General features: G+C 37.5%; 1 protein-coding gene across 2 annotated transcripts; it reads right to left on the bottom strand.

Annotated features, from left to right (window-relative positions):
* Positions 1-12,322: 12,322 nt before the first annotated feature.
* On the bottom strand, positions 12,323-14,867 carry LOC113277775. Of its 2 annotated transcripts, none has more exons than XM_026526771.1 (3): positions 14,363-14,867; positions 14,179-14,268; positions 12,323-13,975 (listed from the first exon to the last, which is right to left on the bottom strand). In XM_026526771.1, the coding sequence occupies exons 1-3, from the start codon at positions 14,438-14,440 to the stop codon at positions 12,647-12,649; spliced, it is 1,497 nt and encodes a 498-aa protein (XP_026382556.1). In that variant the 5' UTR covers positions 14,441-14,867; the 3' UTR covers positions 12,323-12,646. The 2 variants fall into 2 exon arrangements, with proteins under 2 accessions (XP_026382556.1, XP_026382557.1); XM_026526772.1 differs by having other exon boundaries at positions 12,323-13,965; positions 14,363-14,381.
* Between the last annotated feature and the right edge of the window lie 5,214 nt (positions 14,868-20,081).

Below are 20,081 nucleotides of genomic sequence, written 5' to 3'. Positions count from 1 at the left end.
TTCATACGTCCACCAAGGAAAAGCGTTCCTAACAAACCGTTCCTCATCTTCAAGTTTGTCAATCTCCTTATCTAGCGCATTCTTTCTCATCTTAATGTCATTGGATGATCTTCGAATTCGATTACCATCTAAGGCCTCAAATACCATTAAGATACGGTTCCATATCTGCTCTTCGGATTCCGATTTGTGGAGCTTGTGAACAAGATCATGAGTAGTTACCACAACCCACGCTCTATAAATAGCACAATCTTCTTCTTCGGCAAAAGCAATATCCATGTTTTTTGTTATGAAAATTAAAACTGAAGAGAGGAAAGAGTTTGGTGCAATTGGGGTGATAGATGATATGAGTTTCTTTATATAGGTTAAGGGTCCAACGGCTCTTTTTGTTTTTCCTAAAAACTCCAACGGCTAATTTGATGAAAGTTGAATGTGGAGAAACCAATAATCGGTAGGTATTGGATTTAGCATATCTACCGATTATGGTAGCTTTCAAAATTTGAATTTGCGGCAACTTATAATCGGTAGGTTTTGTAATATATTTAACTCCCGATTAATGCTGAATACAAAACACGAACCAAGAAATACTGCACCTCGTATAATCGGAAGAATGGGAACGATTTTGGCTTCCGATTGCATTCGGAGGGTAACAATGTTATCATATCCTCCGAATATATAAGGGTAATTTCGCCATTACGAATTACGCGAGATAAGGGCTGGCTACATTTTCCCTTTGGGTGACCTTTTTTGTTTTATTGTTGGCCCCTAAATCCTTTTGAGTGGCCCCTAAAAACGCCAGGCTTTTTAACCCTCTACACTAACATTGTTAAATCATTCATTTTTTTTTTTAAAAAGAAAAACATTAACATATGAACTTTAGGATCAGAATTTCGCAGCAATAATATATCTCAGTGAAATTATTAACAACACAACACAACAGTGTCGCAGAACAATTTCAGAAATAACATAATAAATGACGTCAGCTAAATCATGAGAAAAATGTGATGATCCTGCGAAAATTAGAGAGTTTGCGAGATTAATATTTGTAAGGTTGCGAGAATGTCGCAAGCCATATCTGAAAATAAAGGACATATTAGTTGTCATCCACTATGTAAATCCCTATAAATAGTTGTTCAGTTGTAAAGGAAAAGAGAGAGATCTTTTCTGAGTGAGAAGCAAGTAAATAGGAGAGAGAAAATCTAGAGCAGTGATTATTCTTAATTCCTTTATCTTTTCTTGTAAGATTGTTCAAAGATTCATCAATAAAATTAAGATTGTTAACCTAAAATGAGTTGAATGTTAATGAAATCTTGTGAGGGGTGTAGTGTAGGATTTCCTGCAACTACATAATGGCGCTAGAAACAGGGAGGCTGAAGATTGAAAGTTGAAGATCGTTGTTGAGATTGTTCAAATCAAGAAAGTGATTAAACAAATCAGTGAACCAGTTAAAAGAAAAATGATTAGAGTCAATGAAGATGACAAAAGATTGGAATGTAATATGATAACAAAAACAATGGTTAATGAATTCCATGAAAACATCAAAGGAAGGATACATAAACGAAATTTTGAAGGAAGGAAGGTTATGGCGGTAGAAAAGACATCACCCTTGAAAGATTGGGAAAAGCAAAAAATCACATTCATGGCGACAGAAATACCAAAAGAAAATTTGAACCACACATCTTCATTGGTTATTACAGTACCTTTTACACGAAAAGAGAAGGGGACAATAACAAAATCCACGGAAGAATGGATATTGAACAGAACTTTAGTCGATACAGAGAGTTCAGTGGATATAATATTTTATCATGCGTTCAAAGGAATGGGATTCAAAGATGAAGAAATGTCTTGTGTAACATATCTTGTTCATGGGTTTGGAAAATCCACAACAAAACCTAAAGGAGAAATAGTGGTGCAAATTCCACTAGGAGAAATCGAAACACAAGTGACACTATGTGTAGTGGATATGGAATCACCATATAACATGCTATTGGGGAGGCCATGGATACACGCAATTAAAGCTGTAGCATCAACATTGCATCAATGCATCAAGTTCCCCATGCCAAATGGAGTAGGTGAGATTAGAGGAGATATTGACAATGCGAAATTATGTTATCAAGTTGAAGTAAAGCATTATGAAATACGAGCAAAAAGGCGACAATTTCGCAGAAAAATAGCAAAGGAGGCAAAGAAAGAAGAAGAATTTAGAGTGTACATGATAAGAGCAAAAGAAGGTAAAGGAATACCCAGCGAAATTTCGGAGGAAGGAGATGGACCTGCGAAGATGATAAAAGAGTCAACACCAATGGGAGAACCCAAGGCCAGTTACACTGCGGCATAACCAACAAAAGAAGTAAATGTTGGAACTATAGAAGAACCCCTAATATTGAGGATTGGAACCAAGATGGAGGCAGAAGAGGAAGAAAGAACTGTCAATCTTTTGCGGGAATATAAAGATATTTTCGCGGGGAGCATGGATGAGATACCTGGAATAGATCCGTCAATTGCATGTCATAAGTTGGAGATTAACAAGAATGTGAGACCATTTAAACAGAGAATAAGAAAAATCGCAACAACCTATCATCCTCAAATAGAAGAAGAATTACAGAAAATGCTTGAGGCAGGAATTATAAGAGAAGCTAAATACCCAGAGTGGATAGCAAACATGGTGGTTGTTCCAAAGAAAAATAAAGGGATAAGAATTTGCATAGATTTCACTGATTTAAACAAGGCTTGCCCTAAAGATAGTTTTTCATTGCCGGATATTCCTCAAATGGTTGAATCAGCAGCGGGAAATGATAGAGTATCTTCTTTAGATGGATACAAAGGTTATAACCAAATCTCCCTCGCTGAAGAAGATCAAGAACATACTGTTTTTTTCGCTCCAAGTGGTTTATACTGTTACACAAAAATGCCGTTTGGTCTGCGAAATGTAGGTTCAACGTATCAAAGAATGGTAGAGAAGGTGTTCGCAAAATGGATACACAAAACATTAGAGGTGTACATGGATGACATGTTAGTGAAGAGTAAAGAAGCTAAAGATCATGTACAATATTTGAGGGAGATTTTTGAACAGATGCGGCATTATAATATTAAACTGAACCCTGAAAAATGCATTTTGGGGGTTGCATCGGGAAAATTTTTAGGCTACATTGTATCAAAAGAAGGAATACAAGTTGATCCAGAAAAGGTACAAGCAGTTGGTGACATGCCAACACCAGCAACGGTAAAGGATGTACAAAAATTGAACGGACTTTTAGCTTCGCTAGGAAAATTCATTTCGCGATCATCAGACAAATGTAAACATTTTTTCAATATACTCAAGAAGGGTGCGAAATTCAAATGGACTGATGAATGTGAAAAAGCTTTTCAAGGGATCAAATAACACCTTATGAATACATCTATTTTACAAAAGGCAGAACCAGGAGAAGAACTATTGATCTATCTTGCGACAACATCACATGCTTTAAGCGTTGTGTTATTGCGAACAGACGAAGGAGTGGAAAAGCCCATTTATTACATCAGCAAAACATTTAATGTTGTAGAGAGGAATTATTCAAAGATTGAGAAGCTAATTTTAGCATCAGTATACGCCGCATTTAAACTTTGCATATATTTTCAAGCACACAAAATAAGGGTGCTAACAAAAATACCAATTGAATCAGTGATGAAGAATTCAAAAAGATCGGGTAGGGTGGAGAGATGGAATGCACAAATAGGAAATTTCGAAATCAAATATGAAATATTATTTTCACCAAAATCACAAGTTGTCGCAGATTTCTTAGCAGAATTTCCTTTAGAAGATAAAGCGGTGGAAGAGATGATGGATATAGAAGAAGAACATGGAGATCCAAAAGACTTATTAACAGAACCAAATAGATGGGAGATATTGGTAGATGGATCATCAAATGGGGAAGGCAATGGGGTTGGAATTGTTTTAATTTCGCCAGAAGGAACGAAGATGGATTTTTCATTCAGATTGGAATTCGCATCCACTAATAACGAAACGAAATATGAAGCTCCTTAAAGTTCGCAATAGAAATGAAACTAGAAAATGTCAGGATCACTAGTGATTCGCAGCTAGTTATTCGCCAAATAAATGGAAAGTACACTACAAATGAACCATCCTTGAAGAAATACAAGAAGCTCGTTGAAGAATTGTCAGCGAAAATCCCAAAGATAAAATGGAGGCACATTTCAAGGAAGGATAACAGACTCGCAGACGCTTTTGCTTTCATCTCAAGCATGATGACAGATCCAACTGCGAGATGCATAAAAATACAGACACTTTTGTCACCGTCAATCAATAAAGAAGAAGAAGTGAACGTGATGATAATAGACGGTGGAGAAGAAGAACAAACGAACAATATCGCAGACTGGAGAACAAAACTTCATGCATATTTGGCGAAAGGAGAAACACCAAGAAATAGATTGGAAGCACACAAGTTAAAAAGACGCGCAACAAATTATGAATTAAGAGATGGGTTGATATACCGAAAATCTTTTAATGGACCATCACTCAGATGTTTGACACGAGAAGAAGGAGAAAAGGTGCTAAAAATGTTACATAGTGGAGATGCTGGAAATCATAGCGGGGGAAATCTTTGGCACATAGAGAAAAAATGCAAGGCTATTACTGGCCATACATGCACGAAGATGCAAAACAAATATCAAGACGTTGCGAAGATTGTCAGCGGCACGGAAAGAAAATACATGCACCTGAAGCACCATTGTCATCTTCAACCAGTGTATGGCCTTTTGGAAAGTGGGGCTTAGATATTGTGGGGCCATTTTTACCAAGATCTGGACAAAGAAGATACTTAATAGTCGCAACAGATTATTTCACAAAATGGACAGAAGTAAAGGCAGTACAACATATTCGCGACAAAGATATCTTTACATTCATATTCGAAAATATCATTTGCAGATTCGGAATTCCCGCGCAGTTGGTATCTGATAATGGGAAACAGTTTGAAGGATTGAACATAGAAATGTTACTTAATGCATTTAAAATAAAATGTGGAAAGTCTACTCCTCTATATCCACAAGCTAACGGGAAGGCAGAAGCAACAAACAAAACAATTGCAAATATATTAAAGAAAAAATTAGAAGGACATCATAGAGCATGGTGCGAACAAGTACATAATGCAGTATGGGCTTATAATACAACTAGGAGAGAAGCTACTGGAATGTCACCTTTTTGTTTAACATGCGGATTTGAAGCGGTGTTACCAACAGAAGTTGTTATTCCGACAACAAAGAAAGAAGCATGGGAGAAAAATCTTAGTGCGGGTTTGATCTTAAGCAAACTTGATGAGTTAGAAGAAAAAAGAGAAAGAGCTTTACAACATATGGAGAATTATCAGCGAAGATTAGCCCGAGAATATAATAAACGTGTCAAAGTACACGAATTTCAACCAGGAGATTTAGTTCTGCGAGAGACACCAATATATCAGCGAGAAAATGGTGGAAAGTTAGCGAAAAAATGGGATGGACCTTACATCATTAAGGAGATAGTTGGGACATGAGCTTATAAATTAATGGATCCAGAAGATAGAGATGTTGGTCATAGACTTGACAGACCATGAAACATATTGTACTTAAAAAGATATTATCCATAAGAAGCTTTGAGAAGTTGTGGATTCTGAAAGAATAGTTGCGAGATTATTCATATCAAAACAAGATCATGATGTGCGAAATTTTCGAGAGATAATCATATAACAATGACATAAAAGAAAGGGGCGAACCTTTATGGCGTACACCCTTTCGCGAATAAAATTTCGCAAGAGGCAAATGTAAGACCTAAAGTACGTCATATAAGGGGGCGCCTGTTACATGAATCAGGGAAAAGGTTACACCGCCCCTGAAACCTGAGTCATGGAGATTTGGGGTCAATAAATCCCATCTGGAAGAGGCACCTTGGATTCTCAGCTTAGGCATATGACTTAGGTTGGGCGACTAAGGTAATAAGGACTCTTCCAAGGAGTGCAGAATCTGATCAAGGCGCCGAGGTACATGGTTGAGTCAAGAGTGCCAGGGGCGTCTGGAGCGTACCTTGCCATTCTTGACAAGTCTTGGTTTATACTGCACTCGGCCCGAAGAAAACCCCACTTAGGGTGCAGTCTCGTAACCATAAGCCCTATAGGCAAAAGGGATAAGAGGTTGCGAAAATAACTGGTTGTTGTTAAGACTGGATGGGAGGAGCTAACCTTGTATGGTAGAAGTATGCCTCCTTGAAGGGGAAACCAGGGGGAGATAAGGGAGGCACCCTCCATTAGGGAGCTGATAAGTGTCTTAAGACGCAAATGTCATGAGGCTTTTTACTCGCAAGGGTATTAATGCTTGTCATATTTGTGCAACAATCCTGAAGAGGCAATAATACTAGAGAAAAAGATAAGACGAGATCAATGGGTCATTACATGAAAGTGTAAAGACATCCTGCGATTTCGTCGCAAGACGGCAATGTAATGGGGCTTTATTTTCGCAAGAATATTTAGGCCTATCATATTGTCGCAACATTCCTGAAGAGGCAATAATACAAAAGAAAAAGTTAAGGCAAGATCAATGGGTTTTTGCATGAAAGTGCAAGGACGTCCTGCGATTTTGTCGCAATGACAAGAGGTGGCATAATAAGACCTTTAATTAGGAAGGAAAAATAAGACCACATGACAAAACAAAATATTTATAAGTATTCATAACAGATCATTTCTCGCAAGAAAGATAATGAGAGGCAAGTATGGGAATCAGTAAACAAGAGGCATTATCTTTCTCGCCTGCAAAATACTAAAAGAGAAAATTAATTCCAAAGTTGGTTGAAGAATATTATTCGCAAGAAATAATAAAGATGAAACAATTCAAGAAGATAGAACTAGATAAGAAGCTCATGCTTCAGTATTAATTCCAGTAGAAGGAGACAATGGACGCTCTTCGCCAATATTCTCATTATCGCCAACCTCTTCTTTATTTCGATTCTGATCTTCACCAACAATAATTCCTTTGAGAGGGACTTCTTTTTCGCCGCCACCTTGATTATCGCCAGCAATTACTTCTTTAGAAGAGATTTCTTTTTCGTTTCCATCTTGATTAGCACCAGCAGTTGCTTCCTTAGAAGGGATCTCTTCTGTATCTTCCAAAAGACTATTCTCTCCACCACTTTCATAATCATAATCACTGTCAGCAGGACGAGGAATTTCATCATCATCTACTTCCAAAGGTTCGATTGATGTAGGAGGAAGAGATTTGGACAATAAAATATCATTCACAAGAACTTCAGCCCGGAGATGAACTTGACGAAGAAGTGCTCTCTGATGATTCCTATCTTGAATATCCTTAAAGTAAGCAAGATAATCAAGTCTTCTTTATGCTCGGTCGTGAGAACCAGTAAGGACAGAGACGAGTAGTGCATTTTCTTTGCGAATTTTGGCATATTTAGCCTCCAAAATAGAAATGGAGGAATGAAGATTTTTCTCAGACTCTGCGAAAAGTAGAATACAAAATTTCAGTAAGATGAAGAACTCAAAAGGATATGACAAAGAAAAGATAGTTAAGGCAGTCAAACTATTATGACTACCTTCCTTTTGCGTAATAAGGTGTTGAATCAAGGTCAGACAACTATTCTCCCAACGGTCCATCGCATCATCAAATTTATCTCCAACTAAACCTCTAAGTCGAGACTGAAGATTTTTCTCTTTAGAAATAAGAAAGACATTTTTCTTCGCAAGAGAAGAATAAGATTCTTCTAATTTGGAATATTGTTCTTTAAGTTGGTTCTCCCTTACACTTAAAGCTATTCTAACTTGAATGAGTGTATCTCTTTCAGCGATAGATGACTCTGTTACTTCTTTAAGTTCATTTCTCAAAGAGCGAAGAGATTATTCTTCGTCATCACATACTTTCTGAAGAATGCTAAGTTGTTGCGAAGATATCGCCATCTTGTTTAAACAAATTCGCTTCTCTTGAGATAGAGTTTTATTCTCATCTGATAAAGATTTCATCCCTAGATTAGCTTTAGTTAAAGAATAAGAGAGCCGAGATATTTCATTACTTAATAAATCTTTCCTCCGAACTAATTGGGTATTTTCATTGGTAAGATTATTTATATGATCAACAGAGTATAAATAGAGGTTATCTAATTGGTTATATTGATCCGTCAAAATCTCTTTATCAACACGGGCTTCTTCAACAACAGATTCAAATTGATATCTCTCCATTTTTCGTTTCTGGTTTAAGGCTTAACATGCGAAAGAGGGATTTCAAGGATAATTAAATATGGAAAGGATAAAATCATTAGAAAGGCAAATTGAAGACACAGATAAGGAAATCATACCTCTCAGTTCATCATTCTTCTTGCGAAGATTGTCGCGATCCGGCGAAACATTCTGGAGCTTTTGATTTTCGAGACGAAGAGCATTACACTCTTTTTCCAAAGTTGTTTGCGAAGCAGCTCTGTCAGAGCCAAAATACTTACTCAGAATTTCGCAAATACCAGACTTGACAGGATCAATGGGAGACTTCTTGCCATCATCCAGGACCTCAGACAAAACTTTGAAAGCAATATCTATTCCTTCCACAGTTTCTTTCGAAAAAGGAAGAGGCTCAGGTAGAGAACTGGCAATGATAGAAGGTTGGGAAACATTATCAATAGAAGGAGAAGAAGTTTCATTCATAGAAGGATTAATAAGAGGGGTTTCAATCATTGAAAGGTCAGTTGAAGAAATGAAATCTGAGGCAACCTTTTCGCGAATTGGAGATAATGGTTTAACTTGCGAAGATGTCGCAGGAGATTTTGAAGAGATAAGTAAGTGGAATGGAACAGAGGTTTCAACGGTTTTGAGATGGCGAGATTTCTTGAGAGGTTTGTTGGAATCCTTATCATCCTGCGAATTACAATCCAGATAAGAAACAGAGGCAACAATATTGTTATTAGAAAAGAATAACGTTTCTTACTATCTTCTGATTCGCAGACTTTCTTTTGTTTACAACAATCTTATGCTGCGATCTGGGAATATTAGGGTTCTGAACCGTAAATTTGGTGTTAGAGGCGTTTTTGCTGAAATAACAACAGTATGGGAATCACATAAACAACATCATCGAATAAGGCAGTAAGCAAGACCAATTTCAGCAAAACCCATAAGAAAGAAAAAAGAAAACTAACCTCGATGAATCCATGGAAAACACCAGCAGGAAGATTAATTCGTAAAAATTAAAAAGGAAGAAGGTTACGAACAATGAAGATCTACAGAGGGAACAGTATGGAGATGAAGAAGAAATTAAAAAGATTAAAAGAAGAAGAAAGAAGAAAAAATTGCAATGACAGAATTTATGGAAGAACAATAGAGTTGCAGAGATGAGAGAGTAAAAGGAGAAGAGAAATTAAAAAGAAAATGGAAAGAAGAGTAAGAAGAATATATAGAGAAGATTTTTTTTACTCGAAGAAATAAACACCATTAATACGAAAAGACGTGAGCGGTTGAAAAGCAGCGGTTACAGAAGACGTGTCAAGAAATATATGGAAGAAAGGATACGTATGATAAATGCAGAATATGAAGAGATGGACAGCTGCGGCATTTCTCACATCGTTCTCTACTTCGCAGAGAAGATATTAGAAGAGGCAAGATGTAGGATCAGAATCTCGCAGGAATAATATCTCAGCGAAATTATTAACAACACAACACAACAGTGTCGCAGAACAATTTCAGAAATGACATAATAAACGACGTCAGCTAAATCATGAGAAAAATGTGATGATCCTGCGAAAATTAGAGAGTTTGCGAGATTAACATTTGTAAGGTTGCGAGCATGTCGCAAGCCATATCCGAAAATAAAGGACATATTAGTTGTCATCCACTATGTAAATCCCTATAAATAGTTGTTCAGTTGTAAAGGAAAAGAGAGATCTTTTCTAAGTGAGAAGCAAGTAAATAGGAGAGAGAAAATATAGAGCAGTAGTTATTCTTAATTCCTTTATCTTTTCTTGTAAGATTGTTCAAAGATTCATCAATAAAATGAAGATTGTTAACCTAAAATGAGTTGAATGTTAATGAAATCTTGTGAGGGGTGTAGTGTAGGATTTCCTGCAACTACATGAACCTTCGACTCAAAATTAATAGGTTATTAACTGTGTCTCGTTTCCACTCATGATTATCAGAATCAATAAGATTAGAGTCAAAAATGAAACTGGAAGGAGAAGAAGCAGTTGCCACAGGAACTGGTGGATTTTCTAACCCTTGTACACTGCCAATGGATCAGTACAACCTTACAGCAATTTTAAAATTAACGGTCTGCAGAGCAGAAATCTCACAACCATATAAAATTTTGAGCTCTAGTTCTTCTGCTTAGCAAGTCAAGTTTAAACACTTTTAATTCCACAACTGAATATGTCCTCCCTTACTAATGCAGTGCCATCAAGTCAGAAGAATCATCGTCGTAGCTATAAGGTTTTAAATGTAATGTAAACTGATGCACTGTCATAATACCATATAAACACTTACTTCTTGTTAAGCTTTTCAAGATACTATTTACTACCTATTTTTACTTGTTGAATCCTACTACAAGATATTTATGCACCATTAGAATGTAGCGAAGTTACTCCATGTGAATGCACAAGAGTGTGTCTTTTACTTTGTAACTGCACATAAATCTAGAACTATCTAACTATTTGGAAGAGTAGCGTCCTATGGCTTTGACCAAGGAATCAGTAACTCACCATTCTTGACTGCTGGTACCTTGAGCAGATTGTATCTATGCATCCTGAAGCTCTTTTTTCGTTGCACAGCTAGTCCGCGAAGAATCTTCTTTGCATTCTAGTTTATGACCAGCTTGCCAGCGCTGAATTTGACAATCTCGTGAGCTAAATTATAAAAGAAATTTGATTCAGCTTTAAGCTTAAAATTACACACACATAAATGAACAAAGAAAGGATGTAAAATACTTAAAACATGATGGCGCTTCCCTGCTTAAATCAGTTAACTGTTGCTTCATACTCAATTCATAAACATGTCATGCTAACTGTTTTGCTAGTTGTAGGAATGCCCATGAAACCACAAGTGTTAAGGTACAAGCACTTGAACCCGACTGCACGGATATCCTATCGCAGAACGTAATAGTCGAAAAGACCACAGTAACGTAACGGTCCTAACTCATAGATATTGAGGCATATTTTCCTATAAGAAAAAACACCAACTATTTTAGGGCATATTTTCCTATAGGATAAAACGCCATCTGATTTAAGATGCACATTTTATAGCACATTCTGAAATTCATTGCGGGGTCTTCTATTTTACTAAGATGCTCAATTCCACACCATTCCAGAATTGACGGAGGGAGGGATCTTGCTAAGTACGATACACATCAAACTGAAAGAACCTAATAAAATACATAATCATGAACCCCAGTAAAGAATACAAGAACAAAGCGAAAGTTACAGATAAGATATCAACACTAATCCTGATCACTGGAAAACCTATCATAAACACCAAGACCCTAAACTTAATGAACCTTTAAGTGTTCCGTCAACTTTTCAAGAATGGCATTTTGAAGGTGTATCATAGAAACGTGAAAGAGGGATGAACATGGCATCTTACAGGAACGGAGTTCCAAATCAAAGACTTCTACGTTAAGTGAATCCAGATGCAGCACTATGTCATCTCTCAAACACAAGGGTGAAAAGAGAATTCCTGGCCCAAGCAATTAGAACCAAACACCAAGGTAAGTGGGACATCACCATCCTAACCAAATCACTTCCTAACCTCCCAATGTTAAGAAAGACAACTATTTTAAAGCTAGTGACCATACAGAAAGAACACTTATTCTACAAACTTAACATCCATATTCACCCCCAAAATATAAAGATTGAGGAAATGCTATGCAAACGTGAAGCCTGAACAACAACAAACATTCATCTCCCTTAAAGTAGCAAAAGGACTTAATGTGGCTGACTTCTTTGCCGTGGGAGTAAATGCCAACATAGTTACTAAATCTCCTTGAGATCCATGCCCGCAAGGACAGATCAAACTAAGGTTTGATAGGTTGTGCACTCAAGACATCTCCAAACTACATATTCATAAGGTAATATCTTGCGAGATTAGAATTTTCTTACCATTTCCCAAAGACCAGCAGATAAATTTCTTGATGGATCAAATTCACTGCTAACACTTTTCCAGTTCCATGTAATATCCTTCTTACCTGCAGCATATAGAGGAGAAGAATTCTCGAAGTACTTAGCATTTAAAGGAGAGAATTAGAACCAGAGATTGTTGCTGGCAGTAAGTAAGCAAATGATACAAAGTTGAGACCACCATCAGAAGTATCCTTGCATAGACTAGACCAACAAGTCATGAACAAATGATACAAATTCCAACAGGAACAACGCAGAATATGAAAATTCGACAAGGAGGTGTGGTCACAAGCAATTGCATGAACCACCCAAATAATCTTTAATCAAACAGCAGAATAACCTATTACTCGACTCTTTTGAAGCCAACAAATCTCTGCATTTTAGGAAGACTTTGAATGACATGACAAAGTACATAGTAATCAGACAACCACTATCTATGGAATTCATACCCACAGATTGCAAAAATCATCCAACAACCAAAGATCAACTGACTGGTAGAACTTGGTGCAGACATTTACTTACAAAACATTCTCAGTGTTATTTCCTATGTCTATGTTGGCCCTTTAGCTGGGTATGCTTATTCTCAAACCCCAGTTTAAGGGGTGCCTGGCCCCTTTTATTGGGTAATCCCTGCCTTCGCAATTTGTGCCACCAATGCCGTTTTTTAGCAGTAACTTTTTCCTTACCTGTTACTGCTCTTTCTAACCGTCTGACGCCAGATGACGACGGCTTCGATTTCTTCGAACCAAAAACGTGACCGCGTACTCTTTTTGCAAGTGTTAGGAAACCTTGTTGGTGGCTTGCCTTTTCCTCAACTTTTGCTGTTTTTCTCGTTTGAATAGGCATGTGTTTCCCTTTGATTTCGTGGTGGAGCTTACCATTACCTACAGGTTTCTGAACAGAAGGATGATAATCCCGTGCACTCTTATCGTCCTTGGATGAATCCCCATGGTGATCACGACGCAACATGCCTCCAAGCTTGGTGGTTAATCTTCTGACATGTCCCATCTTCTTCTGTGGCGGATCATTCTTGGGAAATCGACTCCTCCTTGCTACTGGGTATTCCTCCTCCGGGGAACTGTTATATGAATCATATGATGTATAACTCCTGTTGCCACGTGCAACTGGGTACTCCTCCGGGGAACTATCATATGAATCATAGTTATATGCAACTGGGTATTCCTCCTCCGGGTAACTATCATATGCATCATATGATGTATAACTTCTGCTGCTACCTGAATAGCGGGATTGAGGAGATCTACTCCGAGATATGGATCTATCTCTGCGACGACGGTCTAAATGCATTGCATGTTGCGGAGGGGAGTCTGACTCTTCGCTACTAGAATACGACTCGCTGTAGTCTGCAGATGAGAAGGAGGCTTCAGATGTGGCCGAATATCCAGTAGATTCTATGTTTCGATGACTGCGGCTGTTTGCAGTCCTATCCTGATCGGGATAAGCCTCCACTCCGCTCGGCCCAAATTTCATCAATGTTGGCTGCATTACACCGTCAGTTGGCCGATACTTCTGCTCTCTTCGTGGACAAGAGATCATTTCTTCAGAACCACCAAATCCAACCTTTGGAACCAGCAAAGGTGGACTAGTTGTTCTCTGATGAGTCTGAAACTTCCTCCAAACGGCTCGACTCAGTATTTCATCCCTGTCCTGGGATAAAACTTGATTACCTCCTGCATTACACCCAGCTTTAAGCCTTCTAATGACATCGAGTTCGGTTATCACCACCGCTCCTACTGTCTTCAACTTTTTAAATTTCCCACACTTACGACATACTATATCCTCCATCTTTCCATCTTGTTGCTTTGCTCCAAAATTCAGTGAGGGAGCACTCGTGCTTTCTGCAAGTGTCTGTTTTAAATCAGAATTAAAGGGGTCAGGCTAATTTTAAAAGTCTGTTCTTAGAAAATCTCAGTGGGTGTAAAAAAATATCAACCATTATGAACAAACCATAAACTAAATCATTTCATTATTGCCGGAAAGACTAAAACAAAATCATCTAAATGATAAAGGAAAAATCCTTACGGGATGTTGAATGTCGTACTACTACGTACCTTCTTCATATGAGACTGAACCATTTTTAGTTGTGTAACGGCATTGTCCAATATCCCTTCTACGGCAACTCTTTCATTCTCGTTTAAGTCCTGATCACCAAAAGAAAAAACATGAACAGAAAACAAAAATTAGGGTTTTAAAAAACGGAATAAATCGAAATTAAGAAACGACGATGATACTTACACTCTGCTGAAGTTTCTGAAGCTTTTGGACGGTGCTTAAACCTTGTATATATGATGTCATAATTTCGATTTTGTCCATCTTAGATTCTTCAAGATTCTGCAATTGAAAACTTCTGAAGAGAAACAGAAAGATCTCTAATAGGCAGCTAAACGATGGAAAAAAAAATCCGACGGTAAACAGAAAGATACCGAATAGGCTAATATAAAACAAATGATGCAATATTGCTATTTATAGACGCGAATGTGTTGATTGATGAAACATCACAATGCTTGATGAAACATCACAATGTTTGATCAAACATTGTGATGGTTCGTCAATCATCCCGATGATTCAAGAAATAACTATATCATCTTCCCTATAATAGCTTTAAGACGCAAATACTTCATCGTCGTCTTAGCCTTTTAGGTTTTCCTCTGCTCTCTTCGATCTTCTGTAAAATTCTCTCACAAATTTCTCCGCCCCCTAAATCTAATGGCAATTTACTCTACTGCCCCTCCGTATCTTTGCCTCATCGTATATGGGTCTCTGCATCATCCAATAGTAGAAAACCCACGAGCCACGGCCCTTTCACCTAGATTTATCACCTACTACAAATTTTGAACCTAAACAGTAAACTGCTTACCATGATCCTATGACTAGTAGAGTTAAATTCAAAATGAGTAAGCCAAATCCATTAGCATCCCATGAAAGAAGCATGAGAGCTGTCACGGCATGTAGGCAGGAGCTGCCAATTAGTCATGTACTTGACGAATGTAGTCCTGAATCCTTATTTCCTACCAATCCAGAAGCTATGTTTCTTAAATTCCTTGGATCTTTTGTCAAATTCATGAATAGTAGAAATTCTCATCTGGGGTAAGTAAGTGGAACACTTTTAAGTCATTCATCGACTCTTTAAGCGTTCTTGCTCTTGTGTTGAACACAGCACCGGGGACATACACCTCTCTACTACTAGTTCCTGGAGTAGTTAAGTGCTGTCATTACCGTGACTCCAAGAACTGACCTCGCATATTATTCTCGGGGTGGTAGGGCTGGAGAAGAGAACTGCTATTTATATTTGTGTGGCCGTGAAACAAGCACAGTATCTGTTCCATGCTTTATGACGGCTAACCATCAACAGCCATTATCCCCTCCAGGCGCTCCATATCTGGACGTGGCAAAATAGCAGTCAACAAATTAACAACGAAGCATAGTTGTGACAAAAGATTCCACCTTTTTCTTTCTTTCCCCATTTTCATGACTGTTCAATAATTTTTCTTTGTTGAATAATTAGATTAAAATGGTATTTATTTAGGAATATATATATAAAAAATAAATCGGGGGACAGATTTTCTGTAGTGGAATGTATGTATTATTCATCCTCCTTATTTTATTTTTCGTTTACTGGGAGCTGAAAAGAAATCAAATGGACTGACGAGGAAACCCATATTTCACGTCTGCTTCATCACCTTTATGGAAAGGCGTTTGAGACTCCGATGAAGCATGGTTTGCTGCTGCTGCTAGGAGCAAGGGCTATGTAATAGACTTTAAAACAGTCTATCCCCTTCAAAATGAAAAGGCGTCTAGCTGAACGAGTGCAAAACCAACCGTGGGATAGAGTGATAAAAGCCTATACGGGGAACAGTTTGCCGTCTGGCAGAGAAAAACCTATCTAGGCATCAAACAAATATGGCGTCCATTTTTTATTTTTTTATTCTTTTTAAACAGCGAATTGTATGTCGTATGTTTGTAGACTATAGAGGTTAGGTTTTAATCTCGATTCTTCTTCCTGAAACTCCATCAAACTTCAGAAAATAAAAAAATGAAACTCTCTGTTTCCTTTTCACTTCTTTCAAACTTTAAAAATTGAACACTCTTTCTCAAACCCTAGCTCTCAAAGACTCAATCTCAAGTACGTCCGAGATTTCCAATCGAAAGTAAGATGATTTGAATTTCTTGTAAACAAAAATTCGTTTATCAGCAATTTCGTCTCAATTCTAATCGAGATCACAACGATTACAATTACAGGACGAAACTAAAAATCGTATGTCCAGTTATCAGCAATTTCGTCTCCTTTTACTGTGTTATTTACAGGGAAATTCAAAGGCCGTTTGAAAAGAAACCAATTTAAACGACAAACTGTTTTCATTTCACATATATACATCAAACCGTTTGTCGTTTTTTGATAATTATTTCACACGGCAAATAATCAGTCGTGTAGGGAACACTTTCAGGCACTCGTCCGATTGAAAGAGTATGTGATAGAGTTTTGGGGGAAAGGGTGTTTCCCTCTTTCCATAATATGACCTAATTTTATCAAATTTGATCAACTCTTTCATTTTGAAAGAGACTCTCAACCCCCATAGCCCTTACTCTAAGAAAAGCCGGAAAAACTAATTGACCAAGGGAAATCAAAATTTTGGTCAATGTGTTGCCTTTTTTTTTTAATAAAAGAGGAAAACTAACACAAAAATTTTCGTAACCCGGAATGAAAACCCAAAACATCCAGATTTGTTACTCTACTAGGTAATAGCCTCCGGCGTACTAGTTTGATCGGGATGAAGAGATGAAATGCAAAATTTCAGAGATCAATATGTTATGTGACCCGAAATTCACTCACCACCTAGTAGAATATGGCTACCGGTCTGTAATCTGAAATTTGCCCCGTAACCCAAAAGCTACCGGGTACTAAAATTTCAAGTGGTGAGCACAAATATACGGCAACTCAAAAGTTGTAACTACTATGCAAAAGTTTGTTACGTAACCCATAGTCTGCGCTGTGATCTACAATTTCCTACTATTTATCTTTTACTTATTTATCTTTTACTCATGCACTTGGTTTATTTATTGTGTAACTCACAGATACGCAAGATAATGCTACATAATTTATTAATTTTCGTATCATAAAACAAACTTTGGTTGGATTTGTCCTTTGGCATAGTACGTCGTCCCTTGGATAAAGCTGAGATGACGTTACTCAGCCTATTCTTAGTATACCGTCCCGCATAACTTTGTGTGGGTGGAGTGGACAATCAATGTGTCAATGACAAAGCATTGCATGTTTTTATTGGCGGAAAGGGCCCTCCCTCCCTCTGTGCTCAACCAGTTTGTTCGTTTTATAATTCTAGTGTTTGGCTTTTTCTGTTGTGTTTCTTGTTGTAAAATGATTAGTGATCTCAGTACGGCACTACTTTGTTAGTTACTAGCGATATTGATAGTGGTGGTGATGTTGGTGGCAGGCAGTGCAACAAAAACTAAAGTGATGGCCTCACCAGATGCAATCAGCAATCTGCTGCTTTGTGTTTTGGCCCACCTGATTTAACCACTTTCTTATCCATGTCAGATCTTTATCTCACCTTTGGCTTTGTGTCGAGCGAAAGCTATAACCACTATGCTGCCCATTCGTTGCTGTTGAGCCATTTTAGCTGTGACAACCATTGGAGTTTATGACTTGCTGACTAGCTAGTATTTTGATTTTTACATTCTTTTGATTTGATTTGATTTTTATTTTTGCTGGAAAGGTAAGATTAGAGCTGGCGAACCAAGCCAAAACCCGCGGGTTGGCCCGTCCCGTCCCGTGAAAACCCGCACCCATCCCGGATGGTAACTAAACAAGACGGGCGCGGGTTGTATAATTAGTGGCTTGTGAAGAAACGGGTTAACCCGGCCCGTACTGTGAAACCCGCGGGTTAACCCGTCCCGTGAAAACCCTAGCGCATCGTCTTCCTCGTTACAAAAATCAGCCATAGAGAACGCAACCAACTGGGCACAGCTCCTATCCAAAGCTTCTCTGAGTATTTTTTTCGACATCATACTCCTGATGATCGAACGAATTCCAAACATTCCTCAACTATAGAACGAAACAGCAAAGGCTCCTTGGAGAAATTTCGCCAAACCGAACATACTGATTGAGACCTAGATAAGATATCAATGACGCCTAATTTCAGAAATATTAGAGATAGAACATCAAGAGGCAATTCAAGCCAGTTTCTACTTTTGATGATGATAAACCCGGATTTTGACTGTCCATACTACACAGATGCAGAACTCCGTTCCCTAGATTAAAAAAAAAATGAAATTAGATGAATCTCTTGGGATTTCTAGGAATTTTAACAGAATACTAATCTTTGAAGACCGATTTTAAACCCTCAATATCCTGTAAGACTGATACTGATTACTTTCTTACCTTAGGCGGACTGAGAGAAATGGTGGTGCGGTGAGAATGAAAAGCCAATTGATTCCCATCTATCTTCTCTGGTCGTGGGTTCAATGAAAAATGGTGGTATGGGTTCAATGAAAAACCAGTTAACCCGTGAGCTCCCGTGAACCCGCAAGCTTTACCCGGGACGGGCGCGGGTTGGAGAAATGATCACCCGTGAAGAATTTCAACCCGCAAGCTTAGGCTTGTATTAACCCGTAATCCGCGGGTTGGTCACAAGCCAGCCCCGTCCCGCCCGTTTGCCAGCTCTAGGTAAGACGGTGTTCGGCAACCTGAAGTTGAAGTAATTCTCAGAAGTTAGAAGTAGAAGAAAATTTATTTTAGAAAAGATCGAATTATTATTCAGATGTTATTTCCAAATTAGCTTTGATTTTTTAACTTATTGGGTGTTTAGATGTATACTAAGAAGTTATTTTCCGATTTTTATTATTCGAAAAGTCAAAAGTCAGTTTGACAATAACTTTTCAGAACGACTTTTAGAAGTACAAAGTCAATTTTTTGTGAAGCAAAATAGTTTTGTTTCTGACTTGTACTTCTGGAAAAGCAGAAGCACTTCTGCTTCTATTACCCAAACACGCTATTAACTAAGTCACAAAGTAACTTTTTTTTGTAATATGTGAATGTTTTGTAAATCTTCAACTTATATCGCAAAAATAAAAATTCATGTGTCATTTTTAAAATAAAGTATAAAGTTGCCAATGATTACGTTAGCCAATCAATGAAAAATAAATAATCAATATTTTTTTTGATATTTTGTTAATATTTTGAGTAATCATGATTGTTACGGACAGATACCAAGACCTGCAGGCATAGAATTTGAGTGACCCGACAGTCAGTATCGGTAAATGTTACTTCCCCCTAGTTTTAGTACTCGTCATATAAATTTTTCTTGTAGCGCATAAGTAAAAATCATGAGTGACTAGAATGTTGTTTTTATCGAGCCTTATCGATAACGAATATCTCGACAATGCGATTGATTATTGATAGCACTATGCCACTATTTTAGATTTGGTTCACGACAAATTTTCAACATCTTCAAGGATTATTCCTAAGATTAATAAATATCTCTGCTCCCACGACAGCTTTCCTAGGAGTATTCCATTACACAAATTATGGTGTTAATGACTTTGAAGCCATTACAAATTAGCCTTGCAACTTCTTGTAAGAATATCATTTGATGCAAATCAATATCACAAACCATATAAGAGTATTATTTAAGTGTCATGACCCCATTCGCTTTTCATTTTTCTCCTGTCTAATAACACAATAATCTCTTTATTTTTGTTAAGTGCGTTTTCCCTGTGGATATAGATATCCAATGAGGGTCCTCTTCAAGATAAGTATCACAAAATTGAATAAACAAATACAAAGAAATTCCTCAAAATGAAATTAAAGGATGAAAACGTTACATCACAAACCACAAATGGATTACTTTTCATTTCTTTTTCTTTCTTCTTTTTGTTGATAGCAAAACACTTATAATATTTTACAATATCTTAAAGACATAAAATATTCTAATAATCT

Source organism: Papaver somniferum, chromosome 5, assembly GCF_003573695.1.
Source record: "Papaver somniferum cultivar HN1 chromosome 5, ASM357369v1, whole genome shotgun sequence".
Classification (NCBI taxonomy): Eukaryota; Viridiplantae; Streptophyta; class Magnoliopsida; order Ranunculales; family Papaveraceae; genus Papaver; species Papaver somniferum.
The sequence above is the reverse complement of the archived record's forward strand: the minus strand, read 5'-3'. Positions and strand labels throughout refer to the sequence as shown.